The 15,379-nt window shown below is 35.9% G+C and overlaps 1 protein-coding gene across 3 annotated transcripts in view; it reads right to left on the reverse strand.

The window, feature by feature from the left end:
- Nucleotides 1-15,379, reverse strand: part of CSMD3 (CUB and Sushi multiple domains 3) — a 1,145,609-nt gene that overhangs the window by 376,983 nt on the left and 753,247 nt on the right. For all 3 annotated transcript variants that reach the window (XM_040625739.1, XM_040625738.1, XM_008689272.2), the window contains one exon: nt 4,682-4,820. In XM_040625739.1, coding sequence (XP_040481673.1) covers nt 4,682-4,820 — 139 coding nt within the window. The remainder of the gene's footprint in view (nt 1-4,681; nt 4,821-15,379) is intronic.

Raw genomic sequence — 15,379 nt, forward strand, 5'->3', positions numbered from 1 at the left:
CAGGAAAAGGGATAGAAAGACGGGCTTAGGATGATTAATAGTAAATGAGTTCATTTAGAAGCTGCCAAATATTGAGAAAATTTAGAAACTGTTGAAAGAAACAAAGCAAAATTCCTCTGTGGATCTGAAAATAAGACTTGTAAACTGTTCAGCTATGTTAAGAGATAAAGTTTAAAAACCACATATGTTCCTTGGCATTATTATTTTGCTTTGTGTTTGATAGGAAATTTGATTTCTTAAGATTTCATTGACTTAAGGCATTTGAGACAATTTCAAGAAGCCAACTAGTGGCTAATATATTTGTGATGTTTTCTAGTTTTGTTTTGTTTTTTTTCCTCCCCTGTAGATTAAATCTAGTCAATTGCAACATTTAAGAATATAGGAAAATAGCTATGCCATCATCTTAAAAATAGTATTTATTTAAAATTTCATTTTAATCAAATTAAATTACTCCTGGGTACAAGAAAGCAAGTGACATAATTCAGAAATAAATACAATTCCTTATTTGGAAGCAAATTCTATAAAAAGTATTCTCGGAATGACAGAAACTATAAAAGAGCTGGCAACCAGTGTTCTTAACAATAGCTTGGTTGGAAATCAGAAGGGAATTGAATTTTTCAAGACATCATTCTCGTTTGCTACTTCAGAGAGGATATCTTGTTTCTCAAAACAATCTTACGAGGGAAATGAAGCACCAAGATATTATAAGGTCAGTAAACAAAGAAGTGATAGATGTACATATTTCTAATTTTAAGGTGACTATTTTATGCTTCTAGCCTAATGGATAAACCTCCATTTATTTTTTAACTTGATGAAGTCCCTTGCTCACTGCTTTGAGACTGAGCTACTCCTAATCATGTGATGGCTGTTTAAGATGTGGATTATTTTAAAGGAACCAATTCTCTGACAAAGCACATGGGATATGGACAGCCCTAAAGCAAAATCTCATACCCTTAAAGGATCTTTAGAAAAGAAGAAATGGAGGAGGGTTTTTAAGTAATTTTCTTTTCAAATAACTCCAACTCAAGAATCTTACGGGCCTGTGTGTGTGTGTGTTGTGTGTGTGTATGTAGGAGGGAAAGGTAGAGGACTTAATCCTCAAACAAACATTTCAGTGTAGAACTTTTTTTTTAAGAATTAACACTTTATTTTAGTTATATAAAGCAAAATTCAATAGAGCTATGCCCTCTCTATTCTAAAATAGTGAAAATAACATCAATAAATTCTTAAAGCATTTCTAACTCTTGATTCTTCCAGTATTTGAGCTAATTAACAAGGGATAGTCATATATATATATATATATACATATATATGTATATATATATATTATAATTGTAGATATAAGTGCGTATATTACATACATACATTAGTATCAAGATGGTGAAGGAGCTATGAGGTTTATAATTTGCTTCAGAGGGTGACTTAGGGATTAAGAAAAGAGGCACAGTTGACAAGTCCTGCTCAGTGGTGCTCACAGGAAGAAGACAAAATCTTAGGACTCTGGGAATCATTTCTCCCCCCAGGCCTGTTCTGGCTGACCTACAGAACTGTTTATTGTTGCTGTGCACAAACCCTAGCATGAAAATCACTTTTCAGTATGGCTCTTGCTTACAGCCTAACTTAAAGGATTTGTGTCACAGTAAGCAGATAAGAGAACAAGAAAGTGGCAGTGTAAAAAGTGCTAAGTAACTATATTTATCAAAATTAAATTTGGTTTTTGTCTCCTTAACTGGCATTACAGTTTATAAAAATTGTTGAGATGTTTTTTTACCAGGAAGGTAAGTCTGGGGTGGTTTAACTTAGAATATAGCCTATAGAATGTACATTAATTCACTTTAGAGAATTCTGAAGGTATCTACCCAAGATAGGCAAGCAGCAAAGAGGCCTATCTAACTGCCTATTAGGAGGGATAGAACACACATGTTAAAAACTTTGTACAGAGAAAATGTGTCTTCAAACAAAAGTATAAAATCAAAAGTGCCAAGTGTGGTGCTCTGAATTATAAGCACTGCTTTGCAATCTGCTTCTCAAGTGGGCAACTCTAGATAGCCTACGTAGAGTGGAGAGATACGACATGTTATTTATTTATTTAATGATGGTTAATGACTCTCATTAGCAAACCAGGGGATGTTTTTCAAGAAAATAATGTACTTTGAGTTAATAAAACTTAATTTTCTAGTGATACTATTTTATGCTTATGTAGTGGAGACAACTGGGAGGTGGAGAAAGTGAATTCTTAGGAAAACACTGATCTTTGAGTTAGGAAAAAAATCTTAATTTGCATGTTTGGAAAGAAAAACAAAATCTACCCCCAGTCCTACACCCCAACATCACCCAATTAGAAGCTCAGAGAAACAAATAGTTAAGTTGTTCTGCATAATGAAGTAACAATAGAAGTTTACCCTGCTATATACTGGAGGGAGTATTTAGAAGTAGAGGAAGGAGGGTTGAAGATCCTGGGTGTGGACAAGCCAGAGGCAGGGAAGAGTCTGGGATAAGACAGGGTACTGGAGAGACACACACGATCATTCCCAAGATGGAGATTACCAGAAAAAGCTTAAGACAGTGCAATAATCCTCTTTGGTTATACTTGTATTAAGGTTTTTGTGAGAAGGAAGGAAAGTGATACCAATAAGGAGCAGCATAAGGAGTTGAGGGAGGGCGGCAGCCTCCAGAGCTCACAAATGAGATGAAGCTAAGAGCAGGATTTCAAAGCTGGAAGTGAAAAAAAGCATCCCCAGAATTCTTAAAATTTAAGGAGGGCCCAGACTTTCCTCTGCATATAAAATGAGGCTCAAGACTTTTTATTTAGATATTGAAGGGTAATGACATGGTAAGAAATATATGGGTGATAGCTGTTACAAACTATGGGAGTATAATACATTTTCAATTGTCTTAATCATAACACCTCATATAGAATAAAGTTATGTCCAAAACAGGAAATACTAAAATTATGCATTTATATCTATAATAATGTACTTATTTAAAATATGAAACAATTATGATAGAAAAATATGCTAATCCTTCAAATGTGATGCTTTAAATTTAACAAATTAAAAATTTGTAATAAATCTGTCTCATTGACAGGAATCAATATAATTTTTAAAATTATTCAATGACATGATCAATATTATTATGTTACATTATATATTCCAAACCAAATAGAATTAAAGTAAGTTTGGTTAATTTGGGTCCCACATTCATGGAATACTATTATTTGATGAAGATTTTATTCTGAATAAATCATATGCTTTTCACTAAAATTGCTATGGCAACACAGGCTATATTACTGAATAAAGGATATGATTTCAACAAAAAACTCTGCCCAAATATTCTAAATATAAACTTTTTTAAAAATGTGTAACTCATTGCTATGGGCTGAACTGTATCCGCCAAGATTTATATGTGAAGTCCTAATGCCCTAGTACCTCAGAATGTGCCTATATTTGGAGAAAGGTCCTTTAAAGATAAAATCAAGGTAAAATGAGAACAAATGGGTGGTCCAACATGACTGGTATTCTTATCAGAGAAAATTCGGAAACAGACACACACTGAGGAAAGACCATGTGAAGACATAGGGAGAAGACAGCCAACTACAAGTCAAGGACAAAGGCCTCAGAAGAAACAACCCTGTTGACACCTTGATCTCAGACATCAGCCTCCAAAATTGTGAGGAAATAGATTTCTGTTGGTTAAGCCACTTAGTCTGTGGTATCTTGTTACGGCAGCCCTAGCAAAGTAATTCAGTTGTAGTAAAGTTGTGTAGGCCACAGTAAGGTAGGATGGCCTCATGCGAAATGTTTAATACTTTACATCTGTCAAATAAAATTTGTTTTCTTCTCAAGTTTTAACACTAGTATGGATAGATTAATTCAATGGAGAACCTCCTGAATTAGGGAAGGATCATGTTATATTTGTAAAATTCAATCATCAGCATAATTCTGCTATCTTTATGTTTTCTATGTGGATATAATGCTTACAAAGTTTCCTTCTTTAAAATAAAGGGATTGAAAGATGGAATCAATGATATAATTGAGAAATCATACAAATACTTCCATTTCAATTTGTGAATAGTGATTCAATCACAGACCTGAAGCTTCGTTCTTTTAACTTTTTAATATTTAATATTGTCATCTTTCATGGCATAGATTATTTGATCAGTAATACTATTTTTCCTGGGAAAAAAATGCTCAACCGGCCAATCACCACACACATTAATTTGACATAGCCATTTTTTTGAAGGACTTGTAGGTGTAGGTATGCGCGTAAGTGTCTTAGGCTGTACTACAGTATAAATGCAAATGTGTTTATAGCACTTTTGCCATTCGAAATACAGCAGAACACACAGGCCCTTTAAAATCAGGACAAGTAAACTCATTATATTAAAGGTCACATGTTCATATCTCAGTAGTGTATACATGTATATAAAACATATGCATATAAAGCAAAAAAGGTCCATCTTGCATATCTCAACAGTACTGACAGAGCACTAAACAAATAGAAAATTAACTTGAAAGCAGGCTGAAAGGTTAAAAGGGGCGAACTCTCTGAAGCATTCAAGGCATAGAAATCGACTATTGCAATAAAATTATACATTGATTTGATAAATAAAATGGATAATGCCAACTATTCTTTTAGATCATCTGTGTTTTTTTTAAGGTAGAAAAATATTTGTAGAGACCTTTCAAATGTAATTTTGATAGAGTGTCCTGGTTCAGCTTCAATCACCCACTCACAATTCAAAGAGTCTTTATAGTATCCTGGCCATCCTGGGGAGAGAATCAATCCACTGGGAGCTGAAAAATGGCCACCACACGGAGCTGAAAGAATGAAATCAGAGAACGTGTAAGAACAGAAGTTTTAGAACAAGTTGTGGAGATTATTATTAGTACCAACTATAATCTTTTAAATGAATCTCTGCATGTACTTTTAAAACATTATTTAAGAATGTTTTGAAGGTAAAGCTACACCTAGTCCTATTACTGAATGATTATTTTCCTTAGAAAAAGTAATTTACTTTGTGAATTGTCATTGCTATACCCTCAGCATGTCAGATAAACTGATAATCCTCAAGTACCCTACTAATATCCCTGAAATGCATTCTTGTGTCTCCATCACTTTCCCGTTCAAGGTTTGATAACAACGTAACTTGTTAGTTTTAGTTTCTCTCTCTTTCATTTTCTGACTTACGTTATCAAATACTGCTAATTGAGTCTACACACTGTCTAAAACTCTAATCTCCTTTATTCTAGAGTCCCTACTACAGTTTGGGTCTTCATTGATTCAGCCTCTTCCCTCACTTCCCATCCGCTACTTTCTCTCTTGCTTTAGTCCAGCTGTCGGAATAATATCCTTCAAATTACAGTTTCATTATACCATTCCCTTTTCCAGATATCTATTTTGATCCCTTTTCCTTTAACATTAGATTCAAATCCTCAGCTTATCATTTCCAGTATATAATTTTCTGCTTTTCTCTAAATTTACACAAAACTGAAACCATAATGATAACATTGTAATTTCAGTAGGTACTGATTAGGTCTTCTGGTGTAAACACCTCATTTTGGAGATGAATAAACCAAGTCCAGAGTAGAGCAACTCTCTGAAGTTCACAAGGCTTACTAAGTCTTAAAAGTACTTTCAAGACATTTTTTATACAACAGGACCTCAAAACTAGCCCCCCCCCTTATTTCCCAGTTTTGCTAAATGAAATCACCATCCATGGAGTTGCATAAGCCAGGAAGCTAGATGTAAGCATCTTTCATATTTCTATAATCCTTTTCATTTACTCCCATATCCAGGCCATCCTCAAGCTCACTCTTGTTTCTCTATCTCAATAGCTGCATCTTAAATTATCATATCATCATCTCATCCCTGCAATAAGCCTTCCTAACTGAGCCTTCTTTCTTTTTTTTCTTTCTTTTTCTTTTTTTTTTTTTAAAGATTTTATTTATTTATTTGAGAAACGGTGGAGAGGAAGGGAGAGGGAGAAGCAGACTCCCTGCTGAGCAGAGAGCCTGATGTGGCACTTGATCCCAGGACCTGAGATCATGACCTGAGCTGAAGGCAGATGCTTAACCTACTGAGCCACCCAGGTGCCCTGCTAACTGACCCTTCAAGCTGGACTTTTCATCCACACTAACTATCCTCCATCTATAGCCAGAGTATTTTTTTTTTTAATTGCAAATCTGACCACACCCTTCAATGGCTTCTTTCTGTGTTGACTAATAAGGCCCTACAGGATCCAGTTTACACTCCAGCCTAGACTCTGAACTTCTTCTCTACTTGACTCTGCAGCCCAGGTACCTTAGCCTGCTCTGTACCTTCAGGAAGTACACACAGAAAACAAAAATGGAGCAAAGAGTATCTGAATTACTGAAAGTTATTCAGAAAGGAAAAACAAAAAGGAAGAAGATCAAATGTATACTGTATTAGCTTTTCAACATATTAGAGACCATTCCCAATGACTTCCTATGTTATATTTTTATTTTCTCCAAATCGCTCCATTTAAACTTCATCCCATGTATTTATATTTTTGTTGCTTACTTGTTTCTATTTTACCTTGCAAAATTTCTAAAAGCTATTGCTCCAGACACTATTTTTACTCATTCTCATTTTTAAAAAAATTTGATATAACCCAAACAAAATAGGAAATGTTAATAAGTTGGCCTAGGAATCAAGCATTTACTATAAATATCCATTTGATAAAATATATTTTTATGTGAAATTGCCAAAATTTGTTATTTGCATGCAAAAAAAACCTTTTCAAATAAAGTTAGATTTATTTCTTTAGTAAAATTTAATTTTGCTTCCTAAAAAGCTTTCAAAGAAGACCTTCATGAGGATTATTTACTCCTCTTTGCTACAATGACTCATAATTAGGTTTCCTGTAGGGTTATTATGTATTTCAAAAATAAAATTATGTGCATAATAGCCACTTAAATTATCATATTTTAAAAGAGAGAGTAAAGTATCTTAGTGAGAAAAGGTCTCAGAAATATGGAACATTTCTGACAGAAATCCTTAATATGTCATGCACTCATATTGTTTTAGACAAGTATTTGTGCACTTCAGTCTAATCATCATTAAAAGAGGTAATCAGTCATAAAATTAACAATTGAGTAATGGGCCATAAAGGATTAAAAAGTAAAGGACCCAGAAGCATTTTAGCTGGTCCCTCCATCTGAAGTGTGAGGGAGGCAGTTAGGAGGGGCCTTTAGAACAAAGGAGAATATAAAAATATGGTTACTGTTTGTTCCCTGAAAGGCCTTCCCTGAAGGTGACCCTACTAAAAGGTGAGTCTTCTGGTTAACTTATGACATATTCTGAAGCAGCTTCTTTCTCTCACATATAGGGTTGAAACTCTCCAAATTTATCATTCCAAAAGTATGGGAACAGACTCCCCAACCAGATGTGAAACCTAAGAGAAGAGACAGAGGCTCAGTGGAGGTCAGTTAGGATAAGCCTCATGGTCACAGCCACTAGCAGGCACATGGTAGGGAGATGTGCACAGGGACAAGTATGATATAGCAACAGCAGGAGAGTATGGAGGGGGCAAAACGTGGGGAAAAAAATAAGGGGAGATCAAATGTAGAGAAAAGAGATGTAGAAATCTCCCCAAAGCAGAAAGCAGTATAGAATATAGGAAAGAGCGAGAACATGAGCTTTTGAACAAAGAACTACTAATAATATTAGTAGAAAATATTTGAATTTATAAAGAGAAATTTAACTGTAAAAGGAATAATAAGTTAGTGGCCTAAACCTTACAACTTTGTCATATCCATGTACTTCTTATAGTAAATTAATAATTTTCTTTAGATAGATTCGTTTGTATTTTAACTTCAATGACTTTTTCAGACTTGCCCTAAGCAAAAATGTCTATGAAATCATAGTGTTTTTGTACTACTTATATTTTCTCCAAAATGCCTAAAAATAAATTTGTAGCTATTAACACATTTAACAACTAAGATTGTGTACCTCCAGGTATAAAGGCAACACAGTTTAAGACAGACTTCTGTAAAAGACAGTAACTAAGCTTCCCTGAACAAGGGAAACTGGAATATATTAAAAAATAGAAAGGAGATCAAGACCAGACAAGGTATTTCAAAGTTTCGTTCATTCATTCATTCATTCATTCATTCATCATTTACTCATTTGCATTTCAGTATTTCAAAGGTATTTCAAAGTTCCATTCATTCATTCATCATTTACTCATTTGCATTTCAGTCATGCAGCAAACAATTGTGTGTCAGGTATGTGTCTGTGTGGTATTTGTATTACTTTTACCAATTACCATTTATTGAATATTTCTTATGTGCCAGGAACTGTGTGAAAACTCCCTTGGATTATTTTATATAACGCTCAAAAAAGTCCAGCCACATATGTACTATTATTATAGATAAGAACATTGTTGTATAGAGAATTTTAAATAATTTGCATATGTGGGGCCAAGGCAGTCCATCCCAAGATGGACCACTTGGCATACTGATTATTTTAAATAAACATTACTTAAGAGACAATCTGTACAAAAAGGACACCCTGACCCTTCTCTGTCCGCTGAAAGCAGGAAATAAATCTCCCACATGAAAAATACCTTCCCTGTTCCAGGAGGTTCCCTGTTCCCATCACCAGAGATGGGAAATTTAGAGCCAAGGAGGCTGTGTAAATAATCCTTGTTACTTTTTTTTTTTTTTCCTAATTTACTACTGTGGTCCAAATTCTGTTTAGAATTTCTTACCAATTGAAGCTCCCAAGATTTTCTTTGTCCTGTCAATTCCTCAAAGATTCATTGTCTCTTTGCATAAAAAGTCTATAAACTATCTGCCTTGCTCATTTCTTTAGGTTTCAATTTCATTATTGAGCCTCCTTGAGCATATGATAAAACTTTGTGTTTTTTTTTTCTCCTGTTATTCTGTCTCATAAAAATATAATTCTTAGTCTAGCTGGGAGACTTTGATGGGTAGAGAAGAAAAAATATTTAAATTTAATCAAATTCAGTAGGTATTGACCAATACTCATTATATCACTATATTTAGGCAAAGGATGGGGTGGACTATTTCTGTTTGGGTTGTCTCCTTTAACTGTGTGAGTTAAGGTATTTGTAGCTGGTAAAATAAGTACCTAGATTTTAACAGCTTAACAAAATAGTTTATTTCTCACTTGAGCAAAATGGCCTTCAACTTGACAAAACTTTAGACAGGCATCTTCAAGACTTTAGACCATTCGCCTAACTTCCTCCGGTACTTTTTCCACTAGCTCACCCTCAGCCCTTAAAAACCTTTGCTCAGTGAAGTTGAGTTCAGTCTCTCTTCTTTATTGCAATAGTCTTGAATAAAGTCTTAAGTCCTTCTTGCCTGTAAAACTCTGGTGAAATATTTCTCTGACACACTCAAGTGGCAGTACAATGAGGTGAATCTACTAGCAAGATAGCTTTCCCCCTCCTACACTCTCATGACATAGGATGAGGAAGTGTTGGCCATTTTCAATGTCTGACTTCCTAGGTTGCCCTGGAGGTCATTTCCATTTTAGCTGGCAGGAAAGGAAACAGTGTGGAAGACCACTCTGTGTATGCTTTTTATGAACCATGGCCTGGAAGTCATTGAGATCACTTCTGCATACTCACATGGTCACACCTAGCTGCAAAGGAGGTTGTGAGTTCTTCAGCGGCTTTTCCCCCATCCACAACTCTATATAATCAGTGGGGAAACACAGCTTAAAGATGAACAGCTGGACATTTCTGCCATACCAACTAAGACAGTCATAATGTGTTGCTGTTTAGAGTATGTTTCTATATGTATTACTTAATTTGATTTTTTAATACTCTTGTAGCATAAAAATGTTGGTTTCTTTCTTATGCCATTTTTGCAGATAAGGAAAAGATCACATAACATGACTTTGTGAGAAATACAGACCTGGGTAGTGGCAGAGGTGAGATTCAAATTCAAATCTTTAAATTCCAAATTAGGATGTACTTCCAAGATTGATGTATTGGATTCATTTCCCAAGAAAGACACTTATGTAAGCATATCTTATGCTCTTTAAAATAGGTTTGGTGAAGACAAAGATGGGTGGTTAGGGGGATAGACAATCCAACCCAAAGATTTTTAATATAAATTTGAGATTCTAACAAAGCCATTTTAAGCGCTTCTCTAATATTAATTTGTTTATTCTTCATGTATTCATTAATTCAATAAATATTTGTTTAGTTTCTGCTATATATAAGATACTTGGCTAGGTGCTTAATTAAAAAAAAAATCCATATGACATTTTCTCAGCCCTCAAGAGACACACACTCTACAAGGAAGACAGGCATAGCTAACATGCAGCACAAGTACATACTTGAGCTGGGTAGGCAGTCTGGAAACACAAGAAAGAGACAAGTAACATCCTAGGGACATTAGGAAAGAGCTCTTGAAGGTGATTTTGTCAGAAGTGAATTTAGATTAAAAAAAATGAATAGAAAATAAGGGGAGCTGGACAGAGAGAGCAGAGACAGAAAGTGAGAAATACGAATGTGTATGAAGGAAAGTCAAGTTTCGGAAGCTTATAGTTTGTGGAGGAATAAGTAGAGGACGTTTTGGTTTTATGCACTGGTTGCTGCTTTTGAAGACTTTTAAACCTTAGTGAGCACCCAGGCAACTTGTTAAAATGCAGATTTCCAGAATGTACTTCTAGTAGCTGTAAGGTGGGACCCAGAAAGCTGCACTGTTAACAAGACCCTCATCCCACCCTGATCTCACAACCCATTTTGCTATTGTTGGCCCATAGACCACACTGACAATATCTAAGATATGGCTGGTCTGTAGCTTCAAGATTCTCTTGGATAGTATCTCAGGTTCCTGAGATAAAGAAGTGATTTGCGTCTGTTAGTGAAATACAGATTGTTGTCTCTAAACCACCCACCCACCCTTTTTAACAATAAAAACAGGGCACACATGATAAATATAAAGTAGACATAGTTCATTTATCTACTTTTATTTTTCTAAGGTCTGGAGAAAGTCTGTTATAAATAATTTGCGTTGGAGTGCTGACTCATTTCTGTGTTACTTTAAGTGGAAGGGACAAACTCGAAATACCCATACATACCCTGTATGAAAGAGTCAAAAGTGCTTCAGACTGTATTCAGATAAAATTCCCTTGAATAAAAATGCTACGGAGGAATTCTAGTGTTCCACAGCAGGAGATGCTCTTTCATCTGAGAAGTGGCAGTTAGGTCTCAGAGGGGAGTTGAGGATGGGAAGAGCTGAGTTTGATCTCAGGGGTTTGGCTATAAGTGAATTTAAAAAGTGAGCATTCTAACATTTCATCTGATAGATAGCCTTTCTGAGGAGTTGTGCATGATAAAATCCAGATACCATCTCAGGGATTTTCAAACAATGAGGGTTCCATCCCCATCCCCCACCCTTTTTTTAACTTGCTTTATGGATATAGATGTGGTTAGTAATCACTGACTCTCTTTAACCTCAGCACACTGGATGATTTTTCAAAGAAAATTATGAGAAATGTATTGGGTCTGAATCTAGGATAAAAAGAGGAAGCCAGGAACACATGAATTAAAGGGCCAGGGTTACAAAAAAACAATCACAGCTCTGCACCTTCTTTCATCTCCATAACCCTTCATCCCTTCTCCCAGACTCAGCTCCACAGAGAGTGGGAGCAAAACCCTGCAGATTGCTACTACATCAGTTTCCCTATGGTAGCCCTTCAGGAGAATGGAATTTAATACTACATAAACATGTAATTAAAAGTGGGGTTTATTTTTAGATGTACACACATTCTTTCAATGAGAACCGCAAATAAATTCTGATCTGTGCATCAGATTGTTACTCTAATTGCTCCCTCAGAAGAACTCCCTCCAAAGAGAATGCAATATCTGTGAATGAGAAGGGTTTCCTATCCTTTGAGGCTAATTGAGTTCAAGAGAAAACTCCTTATCCTCAAAGGGAAAGTTCATCAGGTATGTGGATCCAGCCTTGCCTTCAGACAATTCTCCAAGGACTTCAGTCCTATCCTATTCACTCAAGGAATTTTCTCAGATATCCCATTAGAGAGTAGGAAGGAGAATAAGCCATAGTTATACAGGGAGTTCTCTGCTGAGGGCAAGGAAGTTCATGCTTGAGTAAGCATTTTATGGTATATTCTGAAATTGATGCAACAAAAACAGAAATGGGTTTCTCTTTCTTCTTCCCTACCGTTTCCTTTTCCTCCTTTTCTTCCTTTCTCCCTTCCTGCCTTCCTTCTTTCCTTCTAAATACTGCCTTCAAAAATGCACTGCCAAATCTCGATCTCCTTAAATAAATGTTGGGCAGATCCTCTAATGTTTTCATAACTTTCAGTATTAAAAAACTTGGTCCAATCCAAAGCAAAATTATTATTTATCCTTTCCACACATGTACCCAAGATGCATCCTTGTGCAATGGCCAGAGAGGCCTGGAGAATGGGGAGGAGGGTGCTGATGGAGGATTAGCACTTGCTGATGATTCATTCCTCCATTCACTTCAGCACTTAGGATAGTCTCTCCCCCTCATCTTATCTCCCTTCTCTTCCTTTTAGGTCCTTTTGCCTGTGGTCTCTTAGGGCTGGGATGGGACAGATTGTGCTGTCAGTCTTTTCCTGGCTATTGCTGTATTCCTCATTGTCCCTGACTCTTCCCTGATGCCTTCTATTTGTTGGATATGGAAAATGTTTGTTCTCCATGAGAATAAATGAGTCCTTTGGAAAGGTCAACAGTGGGGAAGGGTGGCTTCTCACTGTATAATTCCCTGATATAGGAGAAGCTCAATCTTTTCCAGTCACCTCACTCCCATCCCTGGCAGTATATCATACGGTCTCAGGTTGTTGGGTTTCCTTCGCTTGGTGGTCAATCTCAAGTACGTTCTTTGGTATTCATTTGTATGCACAGGAAATTCACATTACTGACTTGCCAAATTGTTTGAACTAAACAGCTTTCCTTCTTTTTAATCTGTCAATTTTCACCAATTTTCTTCCTCTTGCTCAATCAGCAAGTACTACACTGTATAATCAGATATGTACCTGGGGATTCTTGTTCCTCTTCCTCCCAGGCAACTCCATTCTCTATGAGGGATTCTTCTAAAGCCCTCTCCCTCAACTTGTCTTGAAAAGAAAAAGACTAGTATCCTCCTTCCTATAGGGAGATATATGAAAAACTGAACAACTTTGACTTCAATAGATAGACAGGTAGGTAGATGATAGATAGATAGATGGATAGATAGATAGATAGATAGATAGATGATAGATCGATCTAGATCTTGATTTCCCTTACCTTCTTTTTGCTGCTTATATAAATTGGAAGTGGGGTGACTGAGGGTATGATTGAGAGGGATGAATCAGTTAGAACACACTCAATTAGCCATGAAGGGGGTATCTGGACTTCAATTTATTATTGTTATTACTTTATAGAGTTGTATTGAGACTTTTTTTCTCCTTAGCTGGGCATTTCCAATACCAAAGCTACAGTAAATTTTTCCTCTCTACCTTGTTTGTCATCAATTTTGCTCCTAAAGTTTTTCTTGTCAGCCAGGGAAGCTACAATGATAATACTATAAATATTATGAGTCTCCACAAGGAAGAGGAACTTTTCTTTCAGTTAGCCTTAACTTGGCGTCTTAATTAAATCAACAGCTTTAAGCCAATAGCCTTCATCTGACTCTTCCAATGTATTTCATTAAATGTAATCCTCTTCATCTATAAAGCAGTCCAATGAATGTATTATATCCTAATTATATTCAAGAACATGACCATGTAATCCAGAAGGCCAATATTCTATTTCCATTTTTGTTGAAGGGATTGCTTTAGATCAAAGAGGGCATTGCTAGCTACAGTGCAGAGAGCAGGCGAGATAAAACCCAGGTAAAAATAAGGAGAGAGGTGGGTAGTGTACATGCATCAGAACGCTTCTGAGTCCCAGTGGAGCAATGACTATGAAGAAAAGGTGAATGGAACAACAAATCATTTCTACAGAACTGAATAGGGACAAGGGCAGCAACAGCGAGACCAGCTAGGAGGCTGTTGAAGTAATTTGGGCCAGAGATGATAGTTGCTGGGACCAGGATGTCAGCAGTGGAGGAAGTAAGAACTAGATGAGTTCTGAATATATTACAAAGGTAGTACTAACACATTTTTTTCTGATGGATTGTATATGGTTATAACAGAAAGAAAGGAATCAGAAATTACTCGAAGAGTTTTGGTCTGAATTACTGGAAGAATGGAGTGCTATTAATGATGATGGTGAAAGTCTGTGACAGTAGCAGGTTTGGAGTGAGAGAGAGCAGATCAGTTTTGGACAGGTTAAGTTTGAGATGCCTATTAAACATCTATGTGGGGATGTTGAGTAGGAAGTTGAATATATGAATCTGGACTTCAGGGCAAAGAGCTAGCCTGGTGATGTAAATTTGAGAGACATCAGCACACAGATATTATTTAAGTTAGAGACTGGATGACAGTTACCCATAGAATGAGTGGAAATAGAGAGGGGAAAATATTCAAGACCTAGCTCTGGAACCTACAGAGATCATCAAGATGAGGAGAAACCAGGAAGAGAGACTAAAATGAGCCTGAGTAGTATATTTAATAAAATGAAATTTAGTAAGTATATAATTTTTAGACTGTCCAACTTATTTTTCCATAAACAGTTAAATAATTATAACTTTAAAATATTAAGAAACATTTTATTTTAAAAAGTAAATGGTATGTACTACAGGCTTTATAACAAAATATTGAATACACTGTAACCCAACTCTCATTTTTGGTCTGTAAATAAATCCTTCTCATCTTTCAGTCTACATGAATTGAGCTCAGTAGCTTTAAAAAAGTGACATTCACCAATGAATAATAAATCCTCATACCTAGGAACAGTTTCCTTCTATGACTGCAAGAAAGATAGGAGACTTAATTTATGTCCAACTGTCTTACTTTCTAAAACAGAGAACTCTTAGATGATTTAGCACTTACTGCTTGACACCTAGAAAGAGAACTTTCTTGTTTTATTCTAAGTCTCATGGCAATGGTATCTCTTTCAAGTTCTTTTGGGATTCGTTGGCTGGTTTATTACTGGCAAATATAGAAGCAGGCATTCCTAAAGTAGAAATGCAGCCCAGAGAATAGCTTGAAAAGATATGTCAAAATTTATCTTTCTCCTTTTTCATTTTTTAAAATTAGTGCATAATTCTTATAATGAGGTAGAGAACTGTATTTACCAACCTTTCAAGGAGATAAAATCTCAACTCAAACTATTAGAATGGGATGAACTAATACTTCCTGGGGGCAGAGCACCGAGGAATGAGTAGGTCTTGTGTTAGTCCAAGGTTTAAATGTGGAGGAAAGCGACTACATACATGTAAGCAAGGGCCTGGGGCTGAGACAG

The sequence above is a fragment of the Ursus maritimus genome, unplaced genomic scaffold (assembly GCF_017311325.1).
Source record: "Ursus maritimus isolate PB19 unplaced genomic scaffold, ASM1731132v1 scaffold_9, whole genome shotgun sequence".
Classification (NCBI taxonomy): Eukaryota; Metazoa; Chordata; class Mammalia; order Carnivora; family Ursidae; genus Ursus; species Ursus maritimus.